The sequence below is a fragment of the Colias croceus genome, chromosome 15 (assembly GCF_905220415.1).
Source record: "Colias croceus chromosome 15, ilColCroc2.1".
NCBI classification, from domain to species: domain Eukaryota; kingdom Metazoa; phylum Arthropoda; class Insecta; order Lepidoptera; family Pieridae; genus Colias; species Colias croceus.
The window spans coordinates 3,949,957-3,974,939 of NC_059551.1; the positions used below are offsets into that span (position 1 = coordinate 3,949,957).

At 34.0% G+C, this 24,983-nt stretch overlaps 1 protein-coding gene across 1 annotated transcript; it reads left to right on the forward strand.

Annotated features, from left to right (window-relative positions):
• Nucleotides 1–1,039: 1,039 nt before the first annotated feature.
• Nucleotides 1,040–24,385, forward strand: LOC123697966 (protein bowel). Its single transcript, XM_045644539.1, has 3 exons — nt 1,040–1,454; nt 6,562–7,464; nt 22,307–24,385. The coding sequence occupies exons 2-3, from the start codon at nt 6,578–6,580 to the stop codon at nt 23,598–23,600; spliced, it is 2,181 nt and encodes a 726-aa protein (XP_045500495.1). The 5' UTR covers nt 1,040–1,454; nt 6,562–6,577; the 3' UTR covers nt 23,601–24,385.
• The last annotated feature ends 598 nt before the right edge of the window (nt 24,386–24,983 follow it).

Below are 24,983 nucleotides of genomic sequence, written 5' to 3' on the forward strand. Positions count from 1 at the left end.
TGATTTTAAATGTATTAAACGATGCATTGAGTATTCGATATTATTGTTAAATACCCTTAGATTGTGGTCCATATTAGGTGACTATTAAATAGTGCATTAAAATTGATAAATAATAGGAAAGAATAATCGAAGTGAAATTGTATATAGTTAATGTTTAAAGCTCAAATATATATATAAATAATAAATAAAAAAGACTTGTTAACAGACTTCGTAAATGCTTTCTAGAGTAGCCTTTTACAATAGTGAGTGTTTTAAAATTATTGAGCGTGAGTCGTAAGGTACGAATTCGAAGAGATATTTAGATTATAAAGAATATAAATGCACGTTAACATAAAATATTAATTATATAATGATTTTATTCATATTTAATAGATTTATCGATATTTAAAATACAAGATGTAATATGTGTTCATAAGAGAATATTTAAATGAATGGAAATTTCAATGTCGTTACTTAAGTTATTTAATATTGTCTTTTTAAATTACAGTTTTGCATAATTTTACGATACGACTATAATATCAAGTTTATTTACATCACCGCTTTAATAACTTATATCTAGGTTTTCTATGTGTTGTAAGCCATTTTGTAACAGAAATAAAAATAAAATGGAAACGGTTACACGTGGTGTTGGAAAATTATTGAATGTTACGTTAATGTGGACAATTTTTGAAATTTATGTGATTGTAAAAATAGATTTCGTTGTAATAAATTATGAAAAATACACAATTCGTTTTATTTGAATCCCTCATTCATGTTTGGAATTTATCGGAACCTAGACTCTTGATAATTTAAAAGGTAAAGAATAATTTTTTCAATTATTAGCGAGTGGGAACAAAATCCACGTGGAACCAAACATTCGAGGGTGGCGTTAATTTACACGACTTATACGCTACTAACACGTAAAATAAACAAAACAACGATATCCTTCCCTTTTTATTGCCTTCGAAGTAAAAAGTAAGGCTGCGTCGGGCGGGCGCGGGGCGCGGCGGGCGGGGCGGCTACGGGAGCGCTACTGCCTCCGACGACGTGGGCACAGTAGTACGCGCACTCTACGCCTCACCGCCGCGCGCCTGCGCACACGCATTCGCTTCGCCTGACTCTACAACCACAAAATGAGTGCAACACACATAACTATATGAGCGGATTACAGTGCAAAAACTCGAACAGTGATGTGATGATAGTGTATCGATGATTAAAACATCTCGTGTCGGTAATAACTCTTCGCCAGTGTCTATTAACTGTTTTATGGCCTGTACAGTGCGTCTATTGTTGTGTGCACATCCACTAATCTCCTATTCACCTGTTGGAGTCACTGTGGTTAGACTGTGTAATGTGACAAAAAATTGCAATGAACCTTTGTTCCACGCGGACCCTCGGTTTGTAAACTTTGTGGACGACTACCTGACTTCTGAGGGTAGAAGTGTCTAGTGATCGATCGGACGACCCGTCGACTTGTGAGTCCTTTTTTTATATAATACGTAATTTAATACAACGGATGTGGAATAAATTGGGTAGGCAGGGTGCGCTTTACGTCGCTACCTGTTTTATTTTCATAGTCATATGTTCACATCCTACTAGTTCGTGACTGCGCCATGCATGTTTATTATTTTATTATAAAAATACCACCCAAGAAAACGATACCTTTTATAACGGTCTGCGGTTTAATGCTATTGTTCTTTTTGTTATGCCTCGTGCCACTGTGTTACAGTAATTACAATTATCAGTAGCCTCATTGTCTTGTGGAAAATTATGAGGTGCTAATCTCTATTATTTAAGAGCTTAACAGATTAACATTTAAAACAGTTTCTGAAATGCTAAAACTATTTACAGTTAAGTTTATATTATTGTTTTTAGATATAAAATAGATAGATTCGTTGAATATGAAAAAAATTGTAGAGCGCGCATGCGCTTATGTCTACATGCATGTTAAATGCCTTATTAAATATGTATTCACTTGGTATCATCGTTTTATAAAAGCTATTCAAAGAGCCAATGTTTTATGTAAGTTTATTTTTGTATGCGAAGGCTTGCACGCGGTATAAAGGAAGGCTTCTCGTTAACGTGTAATGGACACCGGCAAGTTTCGAGTTTGCGGTTATCGACCGCGCCTGTGTTTTGTACAACTACCGTCATTGACAAGGTGTCCAAGGAGACATTGTGTCATTTGTATATGTAACTACAGCTTGTAAATATGTTCACGTTAACGAATTACAGTAATGTTAGTAAAAACTCTAATGTAGAGCCGATAGAGTTGATTCATTCGTTTTTAAATGTACTTCCTCAGTAATGTATTTCATTCAATTGTGGAGTTGTAAAAGCTCATTTAAGTTTGCTCCTTACTCTACACTTTTACTTATAAGGAAGATAAAAGTATATATAATTCTATATGTAGCTTGATAGGATAGAATGCCGCATAGCTCTACATCAGGATAATATAAATCGACCCATCTCATTTATTAATTATAAATATTCGCAATAAAACTATAAATGCCAGATGTTAATAATAATAACTTGTATCATAGCTGTCATTCGATACGATTAAACAATTTAATGGTCAACCGCTTACGCAGCTGACTTTTATGCTCCAATAAAATATGCAGGTGATTTTACTATGCAATGCTATCAATGCCTTAACACCGATTGACTATAGCACATCTGCCCTTTAAGCCCAGTAGCAAGCTTTTTGTAACGAATAGTTTTTTTGAAATTAGAAAGCTGTACGTTTATCAGCTCTACAAATCAATACATGGTTGTGGAGTTTGGTTCAGCTTTTAACGTCGTTTTTACTGTGTTATTGCTTCACATAATACGTAACTAATTACCTCAAATCTATCCGTATTTGATTAAGATTATTTCACACATTGCTGTAAATGCATTGGAAAAAACCTTCATATCCTCAACTTTTGAAGTGCACAAAAGAAAGTAAATAAACCTTGTCCCATGTTTGAATAGGATTGTTTGCCTCTACATAGAGGTGTCTGCTCATACAACACAGTAGAAACGTGCTCAGTACCAGCAAATGGTAGTTAATCTGTACATTAACTGATAATGTAATCTAATCTGACATATGCTTCGTTATTGCTTATCATTACAACAGCAACCTTGCGGCACCAAAAAAGAATTCCACGTAAAATACCATTAAACCTAATTGTATCCCATATACCAATTCGGTATTTGTACATCAAGATTGTTTGATTTTGATAAGTGATAATCAAATATCAAGATAACAAATTAATAATCAGGCCAGTTATTAATAAAAGAGGAAAGGGACTTCCTAAATTCTCTTTCATCAATGCCGCCACTTTAATAGGCTAATTGCACTATGAATGATAATGTTAGATATCACAAGTAGCGAAATGCAATTCCACTATAGTTGCAGTAGTATCCTGTCAAGTAAGACACTTGTTATTTTGATTATATTTCTTATAAAGTGAACGTCTTAAGACTTTCTTAAATAAACAATATTGATTTTACCACAAAACAATTTAAACACAGTCTAACTTTAAACCAGAGATCTGTCACTTTAATTGTTGTCTATGTGAAATACGAGAAAACCATATTAATGAGAACCCGCGCTTAAAGTTAAACCCTGTCTTAAGTTTTTTGTGGTAAGACAGTATCAGTTCTACTACGCTATACTGTAGGTTCAGTGTGCTGCTACATGAAATACAAGATTTAGTCAACGCATGGAGGATGGATTTATACATTATGTGAGTTTTGCTGCACGTAGTTTATAAGGAACATTAAAACGCACGTCATTGCCATAAAAATGTTCTTAAAAACAGTTAATAATTTACACCCTTATATATTATGTATATTTTGTCACGAGAAGAAACTAAAATATTAAATTCCCCAAATGTCGTCATTTATATTATGTTTTAATTAAGAAAACGAATACAATTAAAAAGTAAAATCAAAACGATGTTGCTGGTGAGTTATCTTATTTATTACAAGTGCAGAAATATTTAAAATCACAAGTCAACAACCCCAAGTTACCCATTAAAAACAAATTAACGAACTGGAGCGGGGACGGGTTCCGAAAACCGTTGATTTAAAGCTTGTACAGAATTGAGGAACCCAGATAATCTGATTCTGCTTATATACCTACCACCTGACTCTGTAATATTTATTATCCTTACCATACAACTTTAAAGATTTTTATGCGTAAACAAATCAAGATTAGTAATATGTTTATGATTCTCACGGTTACATAATGCATGATACCTTTAATATGTTAATAATAGTCAACCTGCATAAAATCCAGATTGAAATGAAATATTCAGTGTGAATTCGCAGATAGACTACAAGTGTGTACAGGCAGATCTCGATCCATAAATTTTCATACGATTTAATAGTACAATTTCAATTTATAATTAGCTCTATCGTGTGCACTATATCTTTGCTCATTAAAAATACAACTTGTATGTCAATAAAGATTAGAGGTAGAATAACGTAGATGACGTCGTTGTACTAATATTGTAAAACTTTTTAATGATCATTGTCACATTTTAGCTACTTTTGTAACAAATCCAGGTACGTACGTACCGTTTAGTATTATATGATTTTTTTTTGACGAAGAATTTTTTGATTTCCCGGAATCAACCTAGAAACGTTTTCTAATATTGCTTCTCTATCGATGTCGTCAATTTTAAACATGTATAATAACATATCCAATTTTATGTCTCTAAAAATGTTTACGTCTATCATTACATTTAAAAAACTATTACTCACTACAGCTCTTGCATACATTTTCATATCTTAAGATCCCCGGACCAAAAGAGAGATAAAAGTAGTTTTACAGCTTTAGAGCAAGTAAGATGGTAGAAACTCGATCAGCCGTTGCCTAAGTGTGAATGAGAGGCAGATATCAATGCTATGGGAGTGAGGGAGACGGTGAATCAGAAGGCTTTTACGGTAGAACGGACAACATGCAGTGAAATGTAGCCCCGGTACGCTCGCCTTTTCCATCTCGCTTGAATAAATTGATTCTAAGATTAATCTTTATTTACTTGCTGTAACTTATCTTTGGGCTTGTTTTATTTTTTAACGCATACCGTACCCTGAGTGTCTGCCGTGCGATGTTTACTGACCTTAAATGATATTAAGTGATCATTCGCATTTGGCTTCAAGGGGTATTAATAAATAATTCGCTGTTTTTAATTAACTTTTAAAATAACAGCACATTAATTTTATAAGGCTATCTTTAGAATAATATGCATAGAAGAAATGTACACCGGAAAGCTAAAGACAACATCGTTTATTAAGCGCAAGGCAGTAAATACGGTGACGATGTTTTATTGTCACGAGCCATGATGTTCCTTTCAGTTGGGAACAGTCGGACAAATCGTAAATCTCAGAATAGCAATCTTTTCAGTGGTTATTACTCTTGAACAAACAAAACGGTCTAACACTTGTCCCAGCTTCTTAAATTACCTAATATAAAGCCATAATTTCCAAATATAAAAAATCAAGAATTTTCATGCAAATCACCCAATCCATTTAAATTATATATTAAAAATTTATAGAATAAGCAATTAATAAACGACAGGCAATATTTTATGTGCGTTATTTATTATCGAAAAAGGTTTAAGAAATATCTCGTATAAGCTATCGATAGCGACGTATCAAATATGGACGTATATATGTCTTTCGGAGCCGAAATCCGGTCGTCATTAACATTTCCCGATATCACCAGAAGCTAAGAAACGATACTATTCTGTATAAACTGTTGAATGATTCATGAGATACAGAATCCATTAACATAATTATAAAGTTTGTAAATAAAGCAAAACAATGAAATACGTTTGTGGATTTATTAGAAGACGGTAATGCAAAAATAAAAATGTAAAGCGGAAACATTAATGTTCTTTTCGTAGATAGTTTTGTTATGTACAAGTACCTACATTCAATGTTACAAAAGCTTAAATTTTTTGTAAGAATACTTCACAAAATCTCCAAATATCTAACAGTTATATTTGTGCCTCCTTAATTGGAAAATCTTTCATTAACTAGAAAGGTAGAAGAGTCAATAAAACTTTCGAAACAAACACTAAACACTATTTGACAATAGAAATTGCTATCCATCCGCGAAAAGTGAAGCCCAGTTGTGAAAAAGCGTAGGTGGATCGCGTGAGAAATGATACGGTTCCATGGTAATAGCCTTGACAATAAGCTACTTAATTAAACATGTGTCTCGATCCATAAATCTAAATGTTCAGCACCTGCAAGTGTCGAGTTAGCGAGCTAAACTCATATCGCTAGCCGAGGAGCGAGTGAGAGCCGTAAAGATAAGAATCAAGTGTAGCTGTGAGTTGTCGCGACCAGTCGGCTAAATAACCACGGTTTTATAGACAATCTTATTATTCATGACTTAACATCGACATCTAAATTTTGGGAGTATTATGAATGTTTAGTATAAACAAAACTTTACTACCCTTGCATGCTATTAAGATTGAAATTTAAATACGATTTACATATCTAAATGCAATGTACATTTGTAGTGTTATAACATAACGTCATTCGTCAACATCTTAAATTAAACTGAACTTATTTTTATTTCAGATGACTTGAAGACGTTATGTCGGATAACAGTGGAAACGCAACTGTAGTAACAAGGGCGTCAACACCTCGCCCAGTACCCGATAGTCCTGTAAATGCTCCATTGCGCTCCAGACATGATCAGTTCCTCGCGAGCTCAGCTGAAAGGGCGGCGCAGAGACCATCGTCAAATGGCAGAAACCCTGCAAATTTTGACTCACCACCACTTCCATACCATAGACAGATGACCACGGGTGCTCTCCTAACATCTACGCATAGAGAATCATCTGCTTTTGTTCCTGTTGTACCAACCAGAGCAATGCATCCCGTTATTTACCCTAATGAAATGCATCCAGCATTAATCCCTTCAGAAATTATCGAACGGGAACGAATGCTGGATCGCGAAAGACCTGAACCTGCTAAAGGATCACCGGATAGAGCTTCTGGAACATTTAATAAGAGAAATTCATTTGACTTGATGGCTATGATGGTTGAAAAGAGAAAAGAAGTGGCTCTTAGGGAGGCAGCGGCTGCGATGCTCTTACCTCACCACAGGACATCATCAATTGAGGGAATGATTTCTGATGGATCATCGCAGCCTCCTATTTATGGCCCTCCAGGAGCTTTTCTTGGTGCTCCTGGGCCGTCACCTACAGCAGCGAATAGTTTCAATTTTCCTGGGGCAGGATTATTTCCACCGGGAGCTGGGCCTCATCAAATGCACCCACACCTCGATAGACGATTATTGCGAGCTCCTGGCAGAGCATCTAGGCCGAAGAAGCAGTTTATATGTAAATTCTGTAATCGACAATTTACAAAGTCGTACAATTTACTGATCCACGAGAGGACGCACACAGATGAGAGACCTTACTCCTGTGATATTTGTGGAAAAGCTTTCAGACGACAAGATCACCTACGGGACCACAGGTTAGTGTTAAAAATTTGTTTTATTAAACTGAGTCGACACTACATTAATTCAACAATACTTGTACATATGCATTACTACAAATACATACTCAATAATAAAAGCTATTCCTGTTCCAATCGTAGCTTCTTCCGTCTTTAATATTCTGCTACTGCTTCTGCAATTTATTTTATAAAAGTTAATTATAAGGCTGGTATCTATTAGTACACATATTAATTTTCTACAACACTGATCCTAGTAAGTAAACAACCAATTTATATGCACGCAACAGGCAGCCGGTGTAACTCAAGTTGCAGATGTTAACCCGAGTGTGGCCGCATCCGCCGCGATACTAGGAAATTGTACATTTATAAAACTTTTAAATCGTAGTATGCTTCTAGGAATCTTATCTTGATAGAATATTTTAAGCTACACGGTGTTAGTGCTATACTTTCATGGTTCATGTTATGGTTGAAAAATCAAATTTGACTAGAGTTATAAGCAAGATTTTTTTCTTGTTACGTAGCTTTTTGTGCCATACACTTTGTTATTCTCGTGTATTATGTTAATAACTTATTAAAATGTACAATTATACGCAGATAAATACATACCTTAACATAATAATTAGAGATATCTATACTTTTAATAAGAAATGAAACTCATTTATTTAGTATAACAGAAGATCTCCTTAAAAAATTTAATTAATCAATTTAAAAAAGTTCCCACAACGTAAATCGAGCCGTCAATAAAATATAGATTTATTGTTTCTATAAAAAGCCAGGCGGTTCTTTCGTATTTAAAATAATAATTAATAGCATGTTTTATTACTTGTTTACGTCAAATATATTGTATAGTTACATAATATAGCTATGTATTAAAATCTTATTTTCGTATAACTCTAATCCTTTGATATATTTAAATAAAAAAGGCTTGTGTTTTTAATGTCTCAATAAAATATGCCTTTTTACGTAGATAATAAAGTTGAATGTTACGAAGTTGTTGATGTTAAAATCTGTTTATTCTTTGCATAGGCATTAAAGTCAGTTATTACAAAAATTTTATTTCGAGCGTTTTACATTTTATTCTTTCAAGTATTTCTCTACCTCTTTTGCTCTTTCGTTCAAAATTTAACACTTAATTATTTGAAATCCAAGTGCAAACGTTCCAATAAATATAATCAATAGAGCTTAAAATTGATTTAACAAAAAATAAATTAAGTAGGTACGCATTGCATTTGCCATCACATACAAAGATCTACAGAACGCTAGATTAGTTTTCATGCTCACAAAACGCTAACACAAAAAATAACTAATCCAAGCAACCGTTTTAGTTGTCAAGGTAATCCGAGATTAAAATTAAATTGCCATTCAATAAACCATTTCTGGTTTCCAATCAAAATATAAAAACGAAATCAAGCGTAGAGGAATCACGGACTTAGTGATTTTTGATGAATCTTAATACCCATTCGAGGCTTCGTCTCGCATTAGGTTACGCGTTTTTTACTCCGTCGTAATTAGTTTAAAAATGATGATTCATCCGTTTCTATTGGAGTCTGAGACGGTAATGGAAGTTGGTACGGTCAGAAAAAAAAAGATTATTTCCTCAATTTATACTCTAAAGTATGTCTTCAACGATCATTATGCTTACAATTTGAAAGAATAATAAGTAGATTGTTCAAAGCCTTTTTCGATTATGTATAATTATTTACAAAATAGTTGTGTCGTCTATAGAATTTTACTAATAAGAAAAAGAGCTTTATTATTTCAAAAATTGTTCAATTATATACTAATTGTAAAGGAAATTAAAATTTTATTATAATAACAAATGTTCCAGCCGCGCCTGTTTTGCTAACGCTACTTTATTCGATTGTGTTATTACTGAACTATTTCGTTTTTTTATACTGCTAGAGCTCTTTTGTTGCAGTTCAATAGACCATTAACTATTTGACTTTTTATAAATTTGGAACATAACTTCGTAACTGCAAATTGTATTAAATCTCAACATAGATTCTGCAAATGTATTTTATTATAATTTTGTTCACATCTAATTTAAAATTGACCTGTGTTTTTATGTTCTTAATGATTTGAAATTTTAATGTATGACACCACGTCACCCAAATATGATTGTGCATTGTTTTTATCGTATAAGACATTATGGTCCGATTGCCTTTATAATCAAGATGCCTGGAGTATAATACCAGGTATTACTCTCGGCTCGTAATTAATAACTCGGAGAAAAACTACGTGATGACGTCTTGACCTTTCAAGGACATGCAATTCGCGCCAATTTTGCGATTCTCAGAATAATCTTTATGTTCATGACTCGTAGCTATAGTTTCATTGAAATAAATCGTTCACTTCGTATAAGTTGTTCTCTTTATTTGTAGCACTTACTTTCTAAAAGGTAGAGACAAAATTATTCAAATTGTTTATAAGATTTGTCCTATAACACTTTCCCAGTTAATTTTGTCAACGTTATCTTTACAACGTTTACACTTTTCTAAATTAAGATAACATTACGTTTGATAAAACGAACACCTTTGAATACTCATCAAAATCTAACAAATTCCATCGTTAATACGACGAAGGAGTTCCCACCATTACTTTTACGTTTGTATATTTTTAATATATCAAATTGTACTTACTAGGGCCAAGAGAAAACAGTAAGCTTCACGTGAGATACATAATATATTTAACATTTACATTACGTAATGCATTTACTGATCGAATTGCTGATTTTGAAACGAAATCAGCACAAAATTGTTAAGCAATTTGCTGTTTAACGAATAAATTTTTCGCAAAAATTACAAGATGCTATCGCCGATGTGTAAATAGAGCTTATAATCGCATCGTATATATTATCGTGGTCTCATATGCAATTATGATTCGTCTGAGAGCACGTATAATGGGGACTGGTCGTACCTTCTCGTTCCGATCGCTTAAGGGGCTGGAGCAAAAAGGGATATCAAATTAATACTGAATCCATAATAAATCAAAGCAGGCAGGTGGACTCGGTCGCGAGAACAACAGTTTCGCCTACGGATATCTTTAGAAATTATCATCTCGGTCCCATTCCAATAATAACTCGCCTTATTTCCTTGCTGATACCTGAATCGATTGCAAGAATTTCTGATATTCAAAACAGTCAAAACGATTTCAGAAATGTTACCCGCGGGCGAAAGGGAGTGTCACGCGATCGGTGAAAATGTTTTGATATTATTCTCGAAAATTCGCGTCTGCCGAATGTGTTTTGTTCAAAATTAATGCAAGCGTTGATTAGAAAATTTCTCATACACGTATCTCGTGTTGAGATGAGCCTGCATTTGAAATAATCGTGACCGAAGCTGAGGAATAATTAACAAGAAACGCCGCACGAGCGTTCGTTGATTTCACAGTATCTATAGCTTTTGAAAGTTCTTTCGGACCGTGTACTGGCTTGCGCAACTGAGGTATACCTATCTATAAGCCTTTTTTATTCAATAACCACACCTGCGGCTTCGAATAAAAATCGCTACATATTAAGAAATATATAATAAGTCAATAAATCGCCTTTGGCTTTCCGATATCGCGGAGAAAGATCTTCAGTGGTCGAATTTGTTTTCGCGACGTATGTTATAGCTTCATAATTGTTTAAGTTCGGCACTTAAAACTTGAGCGAGACCTGTGATTTTATATGTATCAATAAGGTTGAAGAGATACATTATTTAAATATAAGTGAGACGATTGCGTGTGCTTGCAAATCAATTTTTTGTTAGAATCTGAAGCAGTCAAATTATGTTCTCGCGTGATATTGATTCGGATATATCTTAAATTTATTCAGATACGTTAATCTGTCTGCTAATCATTTTTGTAGTAAAAAATTCCATTTCAAACGTTCGAATCATTTAAACAAGAATAAAAAGAGCATTTCTGTTTTTAATAATATCTATCTAGCTTCTAGATATGACGAGTTAATACGCGTCATTACTGATGCAAATATTCATACATTAAAGTGCAATGAAATAATAATAAAGTTTAATATATAAAATAAACTTTCAATTAACATTCCCTAGATAACATCGGGCCCATTAATCAAAGTGCACTCGTTAAAACGGAAGGTGTTCGCGGTGGTGTATTTTATACTTATTTTATATAAGGCTTTGTACAATCAAGTTACTTTAATATATTATAATCAATTTAAACTTTCAAAGGTTATTGATCATTTACCGCTAATACTGTACATTTCCTTTTAATTACAAAGTATTTTAAGCGCTACATACCTACACGTACAAAAAACATACAATTGTGTATTAAACGATTGAAAGTAGGTACCTGAGATCGTAACTCTTAAAATCATACTTTATCTCATGAAGAATAAGGTTTAATATGCAAAATGTTACATAAGCCTGCGTGGGTTGACAAGACGTATGCTTATCTCCGATTTAGCATTTCTCTGCTACTTAATCCAGTTTTTAAAAGCCATTAGGCTTGTAGTAGCGATATGTTGCTGGCACGACCGTGGTTTGTGGTCAAAAGTTTGTCTTGAGCAATATTGCCTTACTCGGTTCTAGAATTACACCTCTGATAAAGTACATTTAGAGTTAAATGCTCCATAATAATGAATAACGTTCGCGTAGCTACGTTATTATAGCCAGTGATTTAATAAAAACCTTTATGCAAGCAGCTGTATGATTATTTCCACACCAAGTTTTAAACGTTAACCGATTGACCACCGTGCGGCCCAATGAGACCACGACAAAATAGATTTTCTATTGTGTCTGTGATTCCGGGGGCTCAGGCATTAATTTCGAATGGTTTTTTAACTAATGACATGCTATTTTGCGTAATAGGAAACGTCAGAATTAAATCTATCCACATACAAAAACCCACTTACAAAGATAAACTACCAAGCTATTCTAATAATTTGAGTACAGACGTACAAGTCGCTTGTGTACTCGGGTTGAAGATTTTCGTTTAAATAATTTCTGAGTAGTGTCAAGCAGGCTCACAGTAAACAGCGACCGGTCGGTTGAGCAAACAAAACGATGGATGCTGGACCACTCCGGCCTCAAAAAGCCCACACCGCTCGCCAACATATTTGTATTGACATAACATCTCACGGTATTTGTATATGAATATTGTAATTATTGGACCTCGTCTACGGTTTTATATTAGATTCATATCTATAGAACAACTTGGGTTTTGCAATATGTATTTTATGGTAAGAAGAGATATGAAGGAGATAAATTTTCTTCTAATCGTATGTCATTCAGTTATGCTAGTTGCTCTACGACCTGCTAGCTAGTGATTATTTGTCAACTTCCAAACAATTCCTTGACGTAACCCCAAAAACAAGTTTGAAAGTATTCCAACGCTATGCCATTGTTATTTATGAACGTAGAAGAAAGGTATCCCAAGCCACGTCTGTCCATTTATCATAAATGTCGTCTTATGTTTCACGGACACTCACACTATTGAATATATCATACAGCTCACAAACACACACACAGGTAAAATTCTTAAATCGTATTTACATTCTGTGGTATAACTGCTTTTTCCTAATGCGGATTAACATGACTAATTTTTAATAGAAAACCAATTAGCATTAAATTTGTTTGGGATTTATGAAATAGTGTTTTGTTAGAGCTACAGTTAGAATTGAAAAGCCTCTACGAAGTACTTTTTTTCTTGACTGCTTTTTGTAAAAGCAATTTTCTTAATTGCATATCAGTATAAGTGATATTTTAAATATTTTAAATTTTATCAGATCGCTACGTTATTTAGTTAGATGGAGATAATTCGAAGATTGTAGGGAATTGTGGATGCGAGGGAATGCGGTAAAATTTAACATGAGAGTCGATTTTATCTCCCGTACTGATGGCGTTCATGGTTTATACCATAGTATAAAGAGTTTAAACGCCATACGCCTTTAACCGGTTGTCCTTGATAGCTTGCTCCTTTTACAGATACTTGTAAGTTTTTTCTCACTATATTGTGAGTAATGAAGACATGAAATATGCATTTATATTTAGTACATATCAAATTTACTATATTTTTAAAATAACCTATCATTTAACATAATAAGTACTTTGGTTTATAATAACTATAAACATAATTTAAAATACACATTTATGTACTTTAATAAGGGACCATCATTACAGCTTAACATATTGAAAAACTTTAAACGGTATCCATATTCTTAAGACTTAATTCCCATAGTTCGGTTGAAATCTCACAAAAAACATCATCTCAGTTAGACCAAAGCGAGTTTTGAAAAGAAATAATCGCGTTATTTATTACCGCTGCCAGAGAAGAACCTTTAATCTGTTCTAAGCACGTACAAGCCGATATTATGGGAGATTGGAACTTTGATAGAATAGATATAAAACTTTACAAATAGCATTTTTGAGCTTTGGGACCAGATCACGTTAATTATTCATTTTACTGCGCCATACTAATATTATACTCATATTTTAGCTTCAAACTGCCGCGATAAGCTGGGCTTGGTTTTTTTATTTAAATTATAATGTTTTTAAGCGGAATTCTGAGAATAATGTTTTAATGTAATTTTTGGTTACTTGTTTTTCTAGTTTTTTGTTGCCATAAACCATAATATATTAAAGGAATATATACCTCTACTCTCGCATCTTGCGATATGGATTTGTATTTCTTTATGTGTACATAAAAATTACTATGTAATTTAATTTCAATGCTAGGAATACCATACTCATAAAACATAAAAACTAATTTATCACTAAACAGGTAGGAGATAGAAAACCGCACCGTATATTTGAAATACGTAATAAATAATAAACGATCCGATAGAATGATTACATCCAATCACATGGCTGGCTCTAAAACTGGATTTATTATAAAACCGAAATTAACACTCCTACATATACCCCGTTGGCCTAATTGCAGCCGGGCAATAAATCATAAGACGCCCGATCGAGGCATAAAATTGGACGAAGGATTCCAAGTCTAATTGGTTCCATACATACTTGAACCTATCAATACAACTTGATTAATGGTATCAAGTGACTTCAATATAATTGCCAGCGGACACCGTCATGAATCAACCGACACACTAGTACATCTGATAAGAACTAGTTTTACCTAACGAATTCAAAGGCTACTTTAGCTAACAACTCATTTCGTTGTCTTTTTAAGTCACGTACGCTGCGGTGTTTTTGGTATAAAACGAGGCGTGTTCGTACGTTTCGGCCGTTTTATCTTATCGCGTGTAATGAGTTTATGGAAGGAGACAATAAATTTATTTACGGTCAACGTGGGAATAGATCTAGACTCGAAAATATTCTAGAGCAAAACTCCTAAGCCGTTTTGAAAGTTAGAACAAGGTCTCGCCGGGGGAGTCGAGCGTATCACAAAATTAAAATCTTAGAGCTGTTTGTATGGTTAAAAGAAACAAAATGTTATTATAGCTAGCTTAAGCGTTGCGCTATCGAATTTCACAAAAGCGAGCAGATTGAAAAAAATTAGATTGTGTTTCGGAATCGGTGGAGCGCGATCGAATCGAGTATCAACTATCGACTTTTTGTTAGATCGAGAGGCGCCACTGTTTTTTACAACAGTTTTTACAATCACACATATGCGGAAAGAATTAAATTCGAATGCGAGAGACGCGGCGAATGGACGTTAAAATATATAAATGAGATTTCGGTTTCATGAAGTAACGCACCTGATGGCAGTGTGAGTCAAGTAAGTACAATGAATGTTTGCGTCAGTCAGAGGTGAAATTGAGTGTGAAGCGGCAGCGGCGAGCCGTCGCTCCCATTAAGTCACTTGGACGCCGACCGCCGCAGAACCGGCTTTCGCGCCACAGTATGTAGAGCTTTACCAACGTGCCACGACTATTTGCCGCATCATCGTTTTGTTACACTTAAAGGAATTGAGACCTTAGCTTTTGGGAGTAGAGTGGATTTCTAATTGGCTAAGATTGTGAATGTTTCAACTGAAAATACTGGACGGTTACATTCAGTCTTAATAGGTAGAGTCAGTGATGCATTTGTAAACTTTTGGAAATAAATTTCACGAAAGCTTTCAAATTCTTATTGGCCTCTTCATTGACTATTCTTACTTGATAACTAATAGTCTTAGTAAAAAAGTATTTATTAATTAAAACATATTGGAAGGGTGCTAAATAACGTAATTCCCAAGTAAAGGCGCGACAATCTCTAGCCAGCTACATACCTCCACGCTCGCACGGCCTCTGACGCGCTCCATTAGTATATTCCATTTATTTTTTGTCCACGTACCTGTCCGACTTTGGGGATTCGACTTTTTATAAGCCGCGCGACGAATACTAAATTTCTTTAGTATAACAACAGAAAATAAATGATGCACCGTGGAACTATGCGACTTTGGGACTTTATCATTTTTCGATTAAGGTTTTTTGACGAACTCAAAATGGAGAGTAATGACGACGCTCTTTCGAGATTTATGCTCTATTACGTTATACTTAACGGACAATACAACCTTAATCTTTTACTATTTAATAAACCATGTTTTAATGTGATGTTCTTGGAAATTCTTTAGTTATATAGTCTTTTATAACATACATAAAAGTCTCAACGTACAAGCTTGTTGTTGCCATGGCCGAGCCGCTTCGTATAAATTAATATTTCTATTACGTTTTCGCCGTATCAAATTACCATCTACAAAATTATAACTCGCACTAAAAGCTGTTAAGCATCTCGCATATAAAATATTATAAAACATCGCGCATTTGTAGACGGAACGATCGTAAAGCGCAAAACGTTATTCCACGAGCGAGCGGGTTAAGTATATAAACTAAAAACGAGTGCTATTACCATTACAAAAAAGACCGCTTTTTGACATCTCATTCCGCTGAAAGTGCAAAAAATAGCGCTATAAGCGCACTAATACAGTGTTGCGAAAAATATTCATGCGAACACTGGCTCATTTGCATATGTCATATACTTGTAAATGGTTGGCTACTGCCTCGGCATATATAGACATTACAAAGTTAAGAGGCGACGCGGGTTGCATTTAAACAGTATTATTTATTGCACCCGATAGAGTAGGAACATAAATTTTTCAAATATTATATCTTTCGAGTCGATTTCAATGCTAATTAAATTAGCAATAAATAACCGGATAGATAAAGCCCGTAAAGGATTACTAGAAAGAATACTTTAAAGACTTTAAACTATGCCTGTAGAGATAAGATAGGAAAATTCGTTAATAAGAGAGTAAGTCTCGTAGATTTATTAACAAACAGTTTTATAATCATTTAGCACATGTTCAAAATAGTATTAGGAAATTTTACATTAATTATAGAATTATCACAATCCTCATACAACTAACAAACACATACATAAAAAGGAAAAAATAAGCTACATTTACATGCAATACTTTTCTATTTTTCCCACTCAAAGGTCGACAAAATCTTCCATTGACGAGCCGTCATTCTAATGTTAATTAGCTGAAAGTCGAACGAGCTTTGGTAGCAGCGACAAATCGGCCAGTACATGTAGAGATAAAATGGCGTGGGTAGAAACAACCAACTATTGGTTAAGAGCCTTTATGTACGCTAATACATCCGTCTGTGACATTGGATATTTACATATTCAGCTTCTAAACTGTAGATTTAAAGGTTTTAGAAGTGCATTTGGCTGGAGATTTTTATGCCTAGCAAAATTGTAACAATACCAACGAAATTATAGATTAGTAATTAATGTAATTCAAACTAATAGGAATACAAATTATTCAGATTTAACTGGTTCTAATTCTAGACAAAACATTGTTTTAATACTGAAAACAATGGTAAGAAAGATGTTTAAAGGTTTTTTTCCTTTTCTGGTACACGTGTTCAGAAGCTTTATTTCGATTGCGATAAAAAACGTATATGCATACTTATCTAACGTTTAATTCTAGTGTTATTATGGACAGAGTACAGACAGAAATATTTAAAGTAAAACACAAAAAATCAAGTAAAAAATCTCGAAGCACTTGAGAATAAAATAATAATTAAACAGCATTTAGTGTAATTTATGCACAAGAATTTTAGTGGTACTTGATTATTGCATCATTTTCTAAAATTCGGATGATTTTGAACAACAGATTCAGTCACTTCATTATACAAATCGCCGGATTATGTTAATTCAGAGTCACTTTAATCTCTTTTGATTTACCTACGAAACCACTTGTAAGCGTTTCTTATAAATTTATGTATGACTTGTCGCTACTGTTTTGTATTAGCGTGTTTTCAAATACGGGTATCTAATTAAGTTTACGATTTGCATAATTAAGGTGACTTTTTGTCTTCAACTCGATTTTATATTATATTATCTATTTAATGGACGTCGTTGCGTTATCGCAAGCCACATCGAGTCATATTATGTATTTGGGTTAACACCAAACATTGATTCCGACAAAGGAATTCGATTTCCATTTTTAATATATTTTTGACATCGTTCGAGAATTAAACTAATTGAAGTGTTCGAATTTGAATATATAATTTATTATTTACAACTTTTGATTAAGGAATTGCGAATGGTTGGAAATATAAATAACTAATTACTTTAATATGGAAGTCGATAAGCAGAGCTTTAGCAGCATCAATCTATGAGATAGGAGGCTTAGATGTTGAGATGAGTGCGGGGAGGGATCGGACAGTGACCCCACGGCATTCCGCTGCGCGTCGGACCTGCTCTCTTTACTTTTAATGTAAAATACATGAAACAACTGCTTCATAGAGCTTCTTTCAGATGTACTGTAATCAATTATTACATACGTTATTTCACATGATAATTTTAATAATTTTACCTACTATGGCTTATGAACATTAAATCGACAGTTTATTATAAATTCGAGGAGATTATTTTCATTAAATACCTATTAGTTTATTGACTTGATAAAGACTAAATGCAAATTTAGAAATGAACAGATAGAACATTTAGTACTGAGAATTAGTGCGTAATATTTTGAAGAATCCATTAATGAATATCGTCATCAAACCAAATAAATACGGGTACGTGACTTTCGTACAGAAATATCCAAATATTTATATATGCGTTGAATCTCATCGAAGGTTTTAAAAGCCATTCTACAAATCTTGAAACACACTCAGTCAGGAAAATAAATATTGCTTATCTAGGGTAATCTTTCCGTTGTTTAATTAATTGAAAATTTATTGTGTACTCATATTTATTGTGAAAATAAGCCCATTTTAGAACATAATAAAATGCGTTTTATTCCAGATAAATAAATGCTATATTCATACTAATTCTTCTGTGATGTAGTGGTTGACAAGTCTAATATTAATTCATGGTTCTATAGCAATCAGACATCGATAGGCAATCACAGCCTCACGATTGAATGTAGAAAAAACTGACCCGGATCGTGCAAGCAATAAGAATGGTGTGATAAAAAATCTTTTTTACATCGAGCCTGAGTAAAATTTGTTAAAACGCTTCAAAAATAATATAGTTGAAAGTTTTTACCGCACTCTACAAGTTTAATGAATTAGATAAGTACTAAACGTAGTAATGGAACCAGATGGAACAACTAAATTGACAAAAAGTTTTTAGCTTTCTGTTTTCCGGATATATTATACGAAATTTGGTGCAAATTTCATCTAAATCGGTTCCGTGGTTGAAGCGTGAAGTAGATAGACAGAGTTACTTTCGCATTTAGTTAAGATTGCTATTTTATGCAATGTTTTAATACTGTTTAGTATTTGCCGTTTCTTAAGTTTGTAAAATTTGTAACCCGAAACGGGGACGGTCAGAACCTGTTTTCGCGAGTAAACGCCACGTTTCTCAATGAGTTTGTACTTGAACATTTTTTAGATCAGTTGACTGACCTAAACCTTTATCCATATATGGAACAGCTGAATTTTATCTGTACGATGTCCGTTCAACAGTAAGTTCAGTCATTACCCTTTTATTTTGATCATTAATAATTAGTTATATTAAAATGTTTATTAATACTGATTATGATTCTTCTAACACGTCACAATCTAAGCTAAATTAGTCATCTATTCACTGATAGATATTGCACTACCTACTTTTCACAAATGTATGCGTACCATTTCCTTCTATGAACTTTAAAAACAGTAGTAAATATAAAGAGAAATCCATTATTTCCACCGCAAGAACATTAACCAAGCGGTAATGGAAAATATTTTTAATGTAAGCCATTAGCGCGAGGTCCGAGTCGTCTGTAATTTCAACTTTTTTTAATCCCCGCGCCGTGCCTTGATGGGATTCTGAACGACTGTCCATTGCGATCCTTATCACGGAGTATAATATTAAGAGACAGACGTTACTTATATTTTATAACGTCAAAATTGATCGAACTGGCGCGATAAGTCGGACGCAGAGATTTGTTTATACATTAATTATGTGCATTATTTATATTCCGTCCGCTAATGTAATATACGCATATGTTAATTATTATTTCTGGTTTGTTTGATATTGCGACGGGATGTTATGTTTGCGTTGTGAGAATTATTGTCTAGTTTTCAAAGTAACCCGGTAATTGCCTTGTTAATATAAAGCTAGCGGTCGCTTTGAAGTTGTAAAGTTGTTTGACCAGTAGTATCCGTCATCCCACGTAGTCGCTTAGACTTCTCAATTCATTTCGGAATTAAGATATCGCGTTCATTAGATATTTCTAATTTATTGGAAGTTGTTTCGACTCTGTGTCGGGTTTTTATTTAATTGGATCGTTTCGTCTAACTTCGATTAATAAGTAATTGGAAACTGGATTTTATGTCTACAGATGTTCTGGCGGGGCAAGAGAAATTGTCTGTATTGTGTTTCTACATACTGCTGTACCTATAGATCTTTATCACATGCTGTACTTCTACAATGTATAGTTTTAAAGTGTTCCTTTGAAATACAGAGCTTACAATTATTTTAATCTCAAAAAGCAAATCTACAACAAAGCTGTAAACAAAATAGAATCTAAATACAAAAAGTTCGACTCTCCAACTGTATATTTTTAATTCTCTGTAACACGAAATTAAATGTTATTACGAGAAAGATTCCCAAGGCTTTATCTGAAGTTATTACGTGTTGGGAACAGCAATACTAAATTTTAACGTTAATCTCCATATTAATATCCTCGACCGTGAGACTTAACCGTTGAGATCGGAACCTCCGGTTTCTAGGTACAAACCGGTCGATATGAACATTCATATTTGCGTGATTCTTGCGATCGGTGTATATTGCTTTTTAATTCCATTACTTTGTTCAATTAGACAAATTGGGAAGAGCGAAATTTTAATACGTTTTCGTAATGGTTCAATTTTAAATTTGTCTGACTATGAATTTGATAAGTTATGGTTGGGAACTGTCATTTTTATAGATCATAGAAATATCAGTATATTATAAAATACATGTATAATAAAAGAAAAATTAAAACAAGGTTAAAAAATAAACCTTATTCAAAATATTAAAACTGTCCAAACACATGATAAATTAAAATAACTAACATATCTTTCAAGGAATTAGATATACGAGTTTCCCACCGCCATCAAAATGACAAGGCATCAAAAACGAAATCTTGATGCAGCACAAACCAGTAACTTGAGATGTACGAGATCATTATGCCCTTTTTATTTATCTTCCATAGTAATGATATATTATTTACACGGTGCATTCCTCGACGACCAAGAATGCTAAGACTCATTACCATTAAAACCCGGGCTCTTATATTTATTTTATTACATTCTCGAAATTTTCAAATATAATTTTGATAATTAAGGTCGCATTAACACAATAAAGAGTGTGATGTCGCCAAGGACATAAAACTAAATGGTTCCGATATTGCAGCCTTCGCTAAGTAACAAAACTTGTATTTTTTACATTTTATTTGCGACATTTTAGATTCCGAGATCTGTAAAGGATTTTTATTTTTGTATCGTGGTTATGTTTAACTGGTAAACGTTATATTTTTAATGTTGCTAATGTGCATCATTGCTACCATGAGATTAAGCAAATTAATGAAAAATAAATCACTTCAATTACACAGACATATCATAATAAAAAAGTCATACTAATTCCTTTTAAATAGTAGGAGGTACCTACGGACAGCACATTCCATTTCCATTCCAAAAATCTTCTTCAACTTCAACAATGTAAATAAATCGCGAGTAAAAAATCAATTATAATATTAATCGAAAGGCTATCGTTTATATTCTGCGAGAACATGAAATTTATTTTAATCAGCTAGCCGATACACCGGTGCTTTTATATTAATCGAACCGATTGGCCACAAAATGCTTTTAACGTAATTCGATTCGGCCGAACTGGCACTTGGAAACGCGACCAATTAAAAATGGCCTCTCGTGCAACGTCTTCCAAGAGTTAATTAAAAGCAGAGATAGCTTTAGAAGGGTCTAAGAATAGTGGTTCATCGAACGTTGGCAATACATCGTCTGAGTCGCCTTGAGTCTCAAATTACTCGGATCACGTTCAAGGTGCGCTTGCGCAGAATAGTGGTCACTGAAGTTAATACATAATGGTTCCTAGAACATTGGCATATCTATTTCGTGTTCCCGTCTTGGATATCTTTAGTAAATCCGTGCGAATTAAAATTTTGAACTTAAACTTTTATCACTGTTTGCTAATTGCATTATTCTTTATTTCAATACAAGTAAATATACTTTATTATAGTATTTAAGCAAATTATCGTTGCTAAAAATACTAAACTTTATTATTATTCGCCATTAAAAAGATATATCGAGCTCGACTTATGCTCCGCCCATCACCAGCCTTTTAATTAACTCGTGAAGTTTTATTGCTTCAATTATTAAAACCGCGATAAACACTAGTTATGATAATATGACTATTGCAATAATAACATTCATTAAATAGTGTTTTCGTTTTTGTTGCAGATACATACATTCGAAGGAGAAACCGTTTAAATGTACGGAATGTGGAAAAGGCTTCTGCCAGTCGAGGACACTCGCCGTGCACAAAATCCTGCATATGGAAGAATCACCTCACAAATGCCCAGTTTGCAGCCGTAGCTTCAATCAACGATCAAACCTTAAAACACATCTTCTCACACATACTGATCATAAGCCTTACGAATGCAACTCGTGTGGCAAAGTGTTTAGAAGAAATTGTGATTTACGGCGTCATGCTTTAACACATGCAGTGGGTGATGTTCCTCCTGGAGATGTTCTTGATGTTGGAGAAGAGGATATTGGCAGACCCGGTTCCCCTATAGAACCAGGGTATGATGATGAAGATCCAGAACTATCGTCCCCAGAACACTCCCCGGTTAGACGAGCGCGTTCATCTTCCGTTGAAAGTATTGGAAGAGAACAAAGTGAAGAGCGACCTAGGCGAGCTTCGCCGCCTCCGCACAGCGTTGAAAGAACTCACTGTCACCATAATGAACCGAGAGACCGAGCCAGCCCGTACACTATGAGACCACAGCATCCAGATAAACATCGCATGCCGTCAGCAGAAATGTATGAAAAGCGCAGATATACATCAGAAGAAATAATGGAAAAGGAAATGCGATACAGTGAGATACCGGAGCCACAAGTAAGGCACCCGCAATTACAGATTCGACGAGATTTACATCAAATACAGCCTCCTGATCCTTCGAAAATCAACCAACTAACCAGCCCGCCTATAGATCCTGGGCCTTCAGGGATGTTCCTTAGTTCATTTAGAAAGAGAAGTCATCCGCCAGACATAGGAGAAAACATGAGAACTTGTGCTCCTGTTTATCGTAGTAGATCTCCAGAGCCAACTAATTTATCGATGCCACGCCCACCGATGGGCAGTAATGATGTTACAGTAAGCATTCCGCCACCTATGTTAAGTATACCGGCGTACCATAAATTCGGGCTACCTTTGCCCCCGCCACACCCTCAAGTGGCTTACGGTCCTATACCACACCCTGTTTTAGGACCTCAACAGACATGTGCTCAAGATCTTATAGTCAAACAAACAGCACCAAAAGACACTGCACCGAGTACTTCGACGAGCGTATCAAGTTGCAAAGATGGTTCGCAAAATGCTAAAGGAAACGACGATATTAATTCAAGCTCGATTGTTAGTGGGATTAAAAATATAGTTGGGATTCAACCGCCGGCTAATTCAAAGTCTGGGACTAGCCAGTCGAGTGGACCCAAAAAAGGTTTCAGCATAGAGGACATCATGAGACGTTGATGATGCGTTTAGGTATTTTTAGTAGTAGGTTAATATTTTGCAATATATGCTTAATGATAATGGGAAGTATTATTAGTTCAGGTTACTTTGTAAAATTATAAGCAGTACCTACATGTTGTATGTATTTGAAATGTGGATTGGGTTTTCGTAAAGATCTCATATGGTTTGTTTGTGCAGTGTTTTGTTTACGTCCAAATTTTATTAGTTAGAGAGAAGTTTAGGCCATATTGTACTATTTAACGATATTTTAATGTTTGAGTTCCGAAGTATCAATGTTATATCTTGTATGTATGTTTAGATTACACTAAAATAAAGTTGCGACTGGTAAATTGATGATTGTGTTATTTATTATTTAGTTTTTAAGTATTGATAAGATGGCAATGTTAGTGTATGTAGTTTTAATTTTGTGATGATTTTATTATACGTAATGTTATAAATGTGAAGATTGTATAAGTATTACAATTTATTGAGAACTTTGATTAGAGAAAATAAGGTTAAACTGTATAAAGTTTTGGAATTTTGTCATTTGTTAAGTTAATAACGGAATTTGTTACATTAGGTACATATTAGGTATTCGTTAAGATAAAGGCTATCTTCATGTCGTTATTATGGGTAGAGCGAGCATTAATAATTTACGATAGCCTGGTTTACATGGATAGTAATTAAGTACTGAATTTATCTCTAATCAAAGATTAAAATTTAATGATTGTTTATGTTTAACCACACCGTCTTTATTGCATTTAAAAGAAGTTTACTTACTAAGCTCGTTTTGCTCATTTTAATGTTCTTACTATAATTAAAATAATGTTACGTACATATACTTTTCTATTTTATTTAATAAATTGTAATTAAAATATGTTAATTGTTTTATTTATGAGTCAAATGAAGCTCTCGGCCTTTACCGTCCCTACCTTTAGTAGCATAATTTGTGTGTAGCATCAGAGTGCAATAACTTATTTAAAGAGTTAGTGCTGATTTACACAGGGTCAGTAACTGACTACAAATTCGAGGCTAATCAGTGCTGACCCGAAAAAAAACCCTGTGTAAACAGATTTGAAGTCAGTACACAGGCTTGAAATCAATGTAAACAGTTAAAGTCAGTCGCGGCGCCGAAGTTCGGCGCCGCGACTGACTCGTCTACTAACCCTGTGTAAATCAGCACTTACATTAGATATTTAAATATTTTGCTATATGATACCAAGTTAACAGTTAAGTTTTCATCACTCTAATGTTGTACTTAAACAGAGAAAGCAGTTGTAAATTATGACAAGTTTATTCAAAAAATAATAGAAACTAAAAACTACGTTTCTGTACAAAGTTCAAACATTCATATCAAAAGTAGTTTTACGAGAGTTTTTACAAAGAATCTCAGACACGTACCTT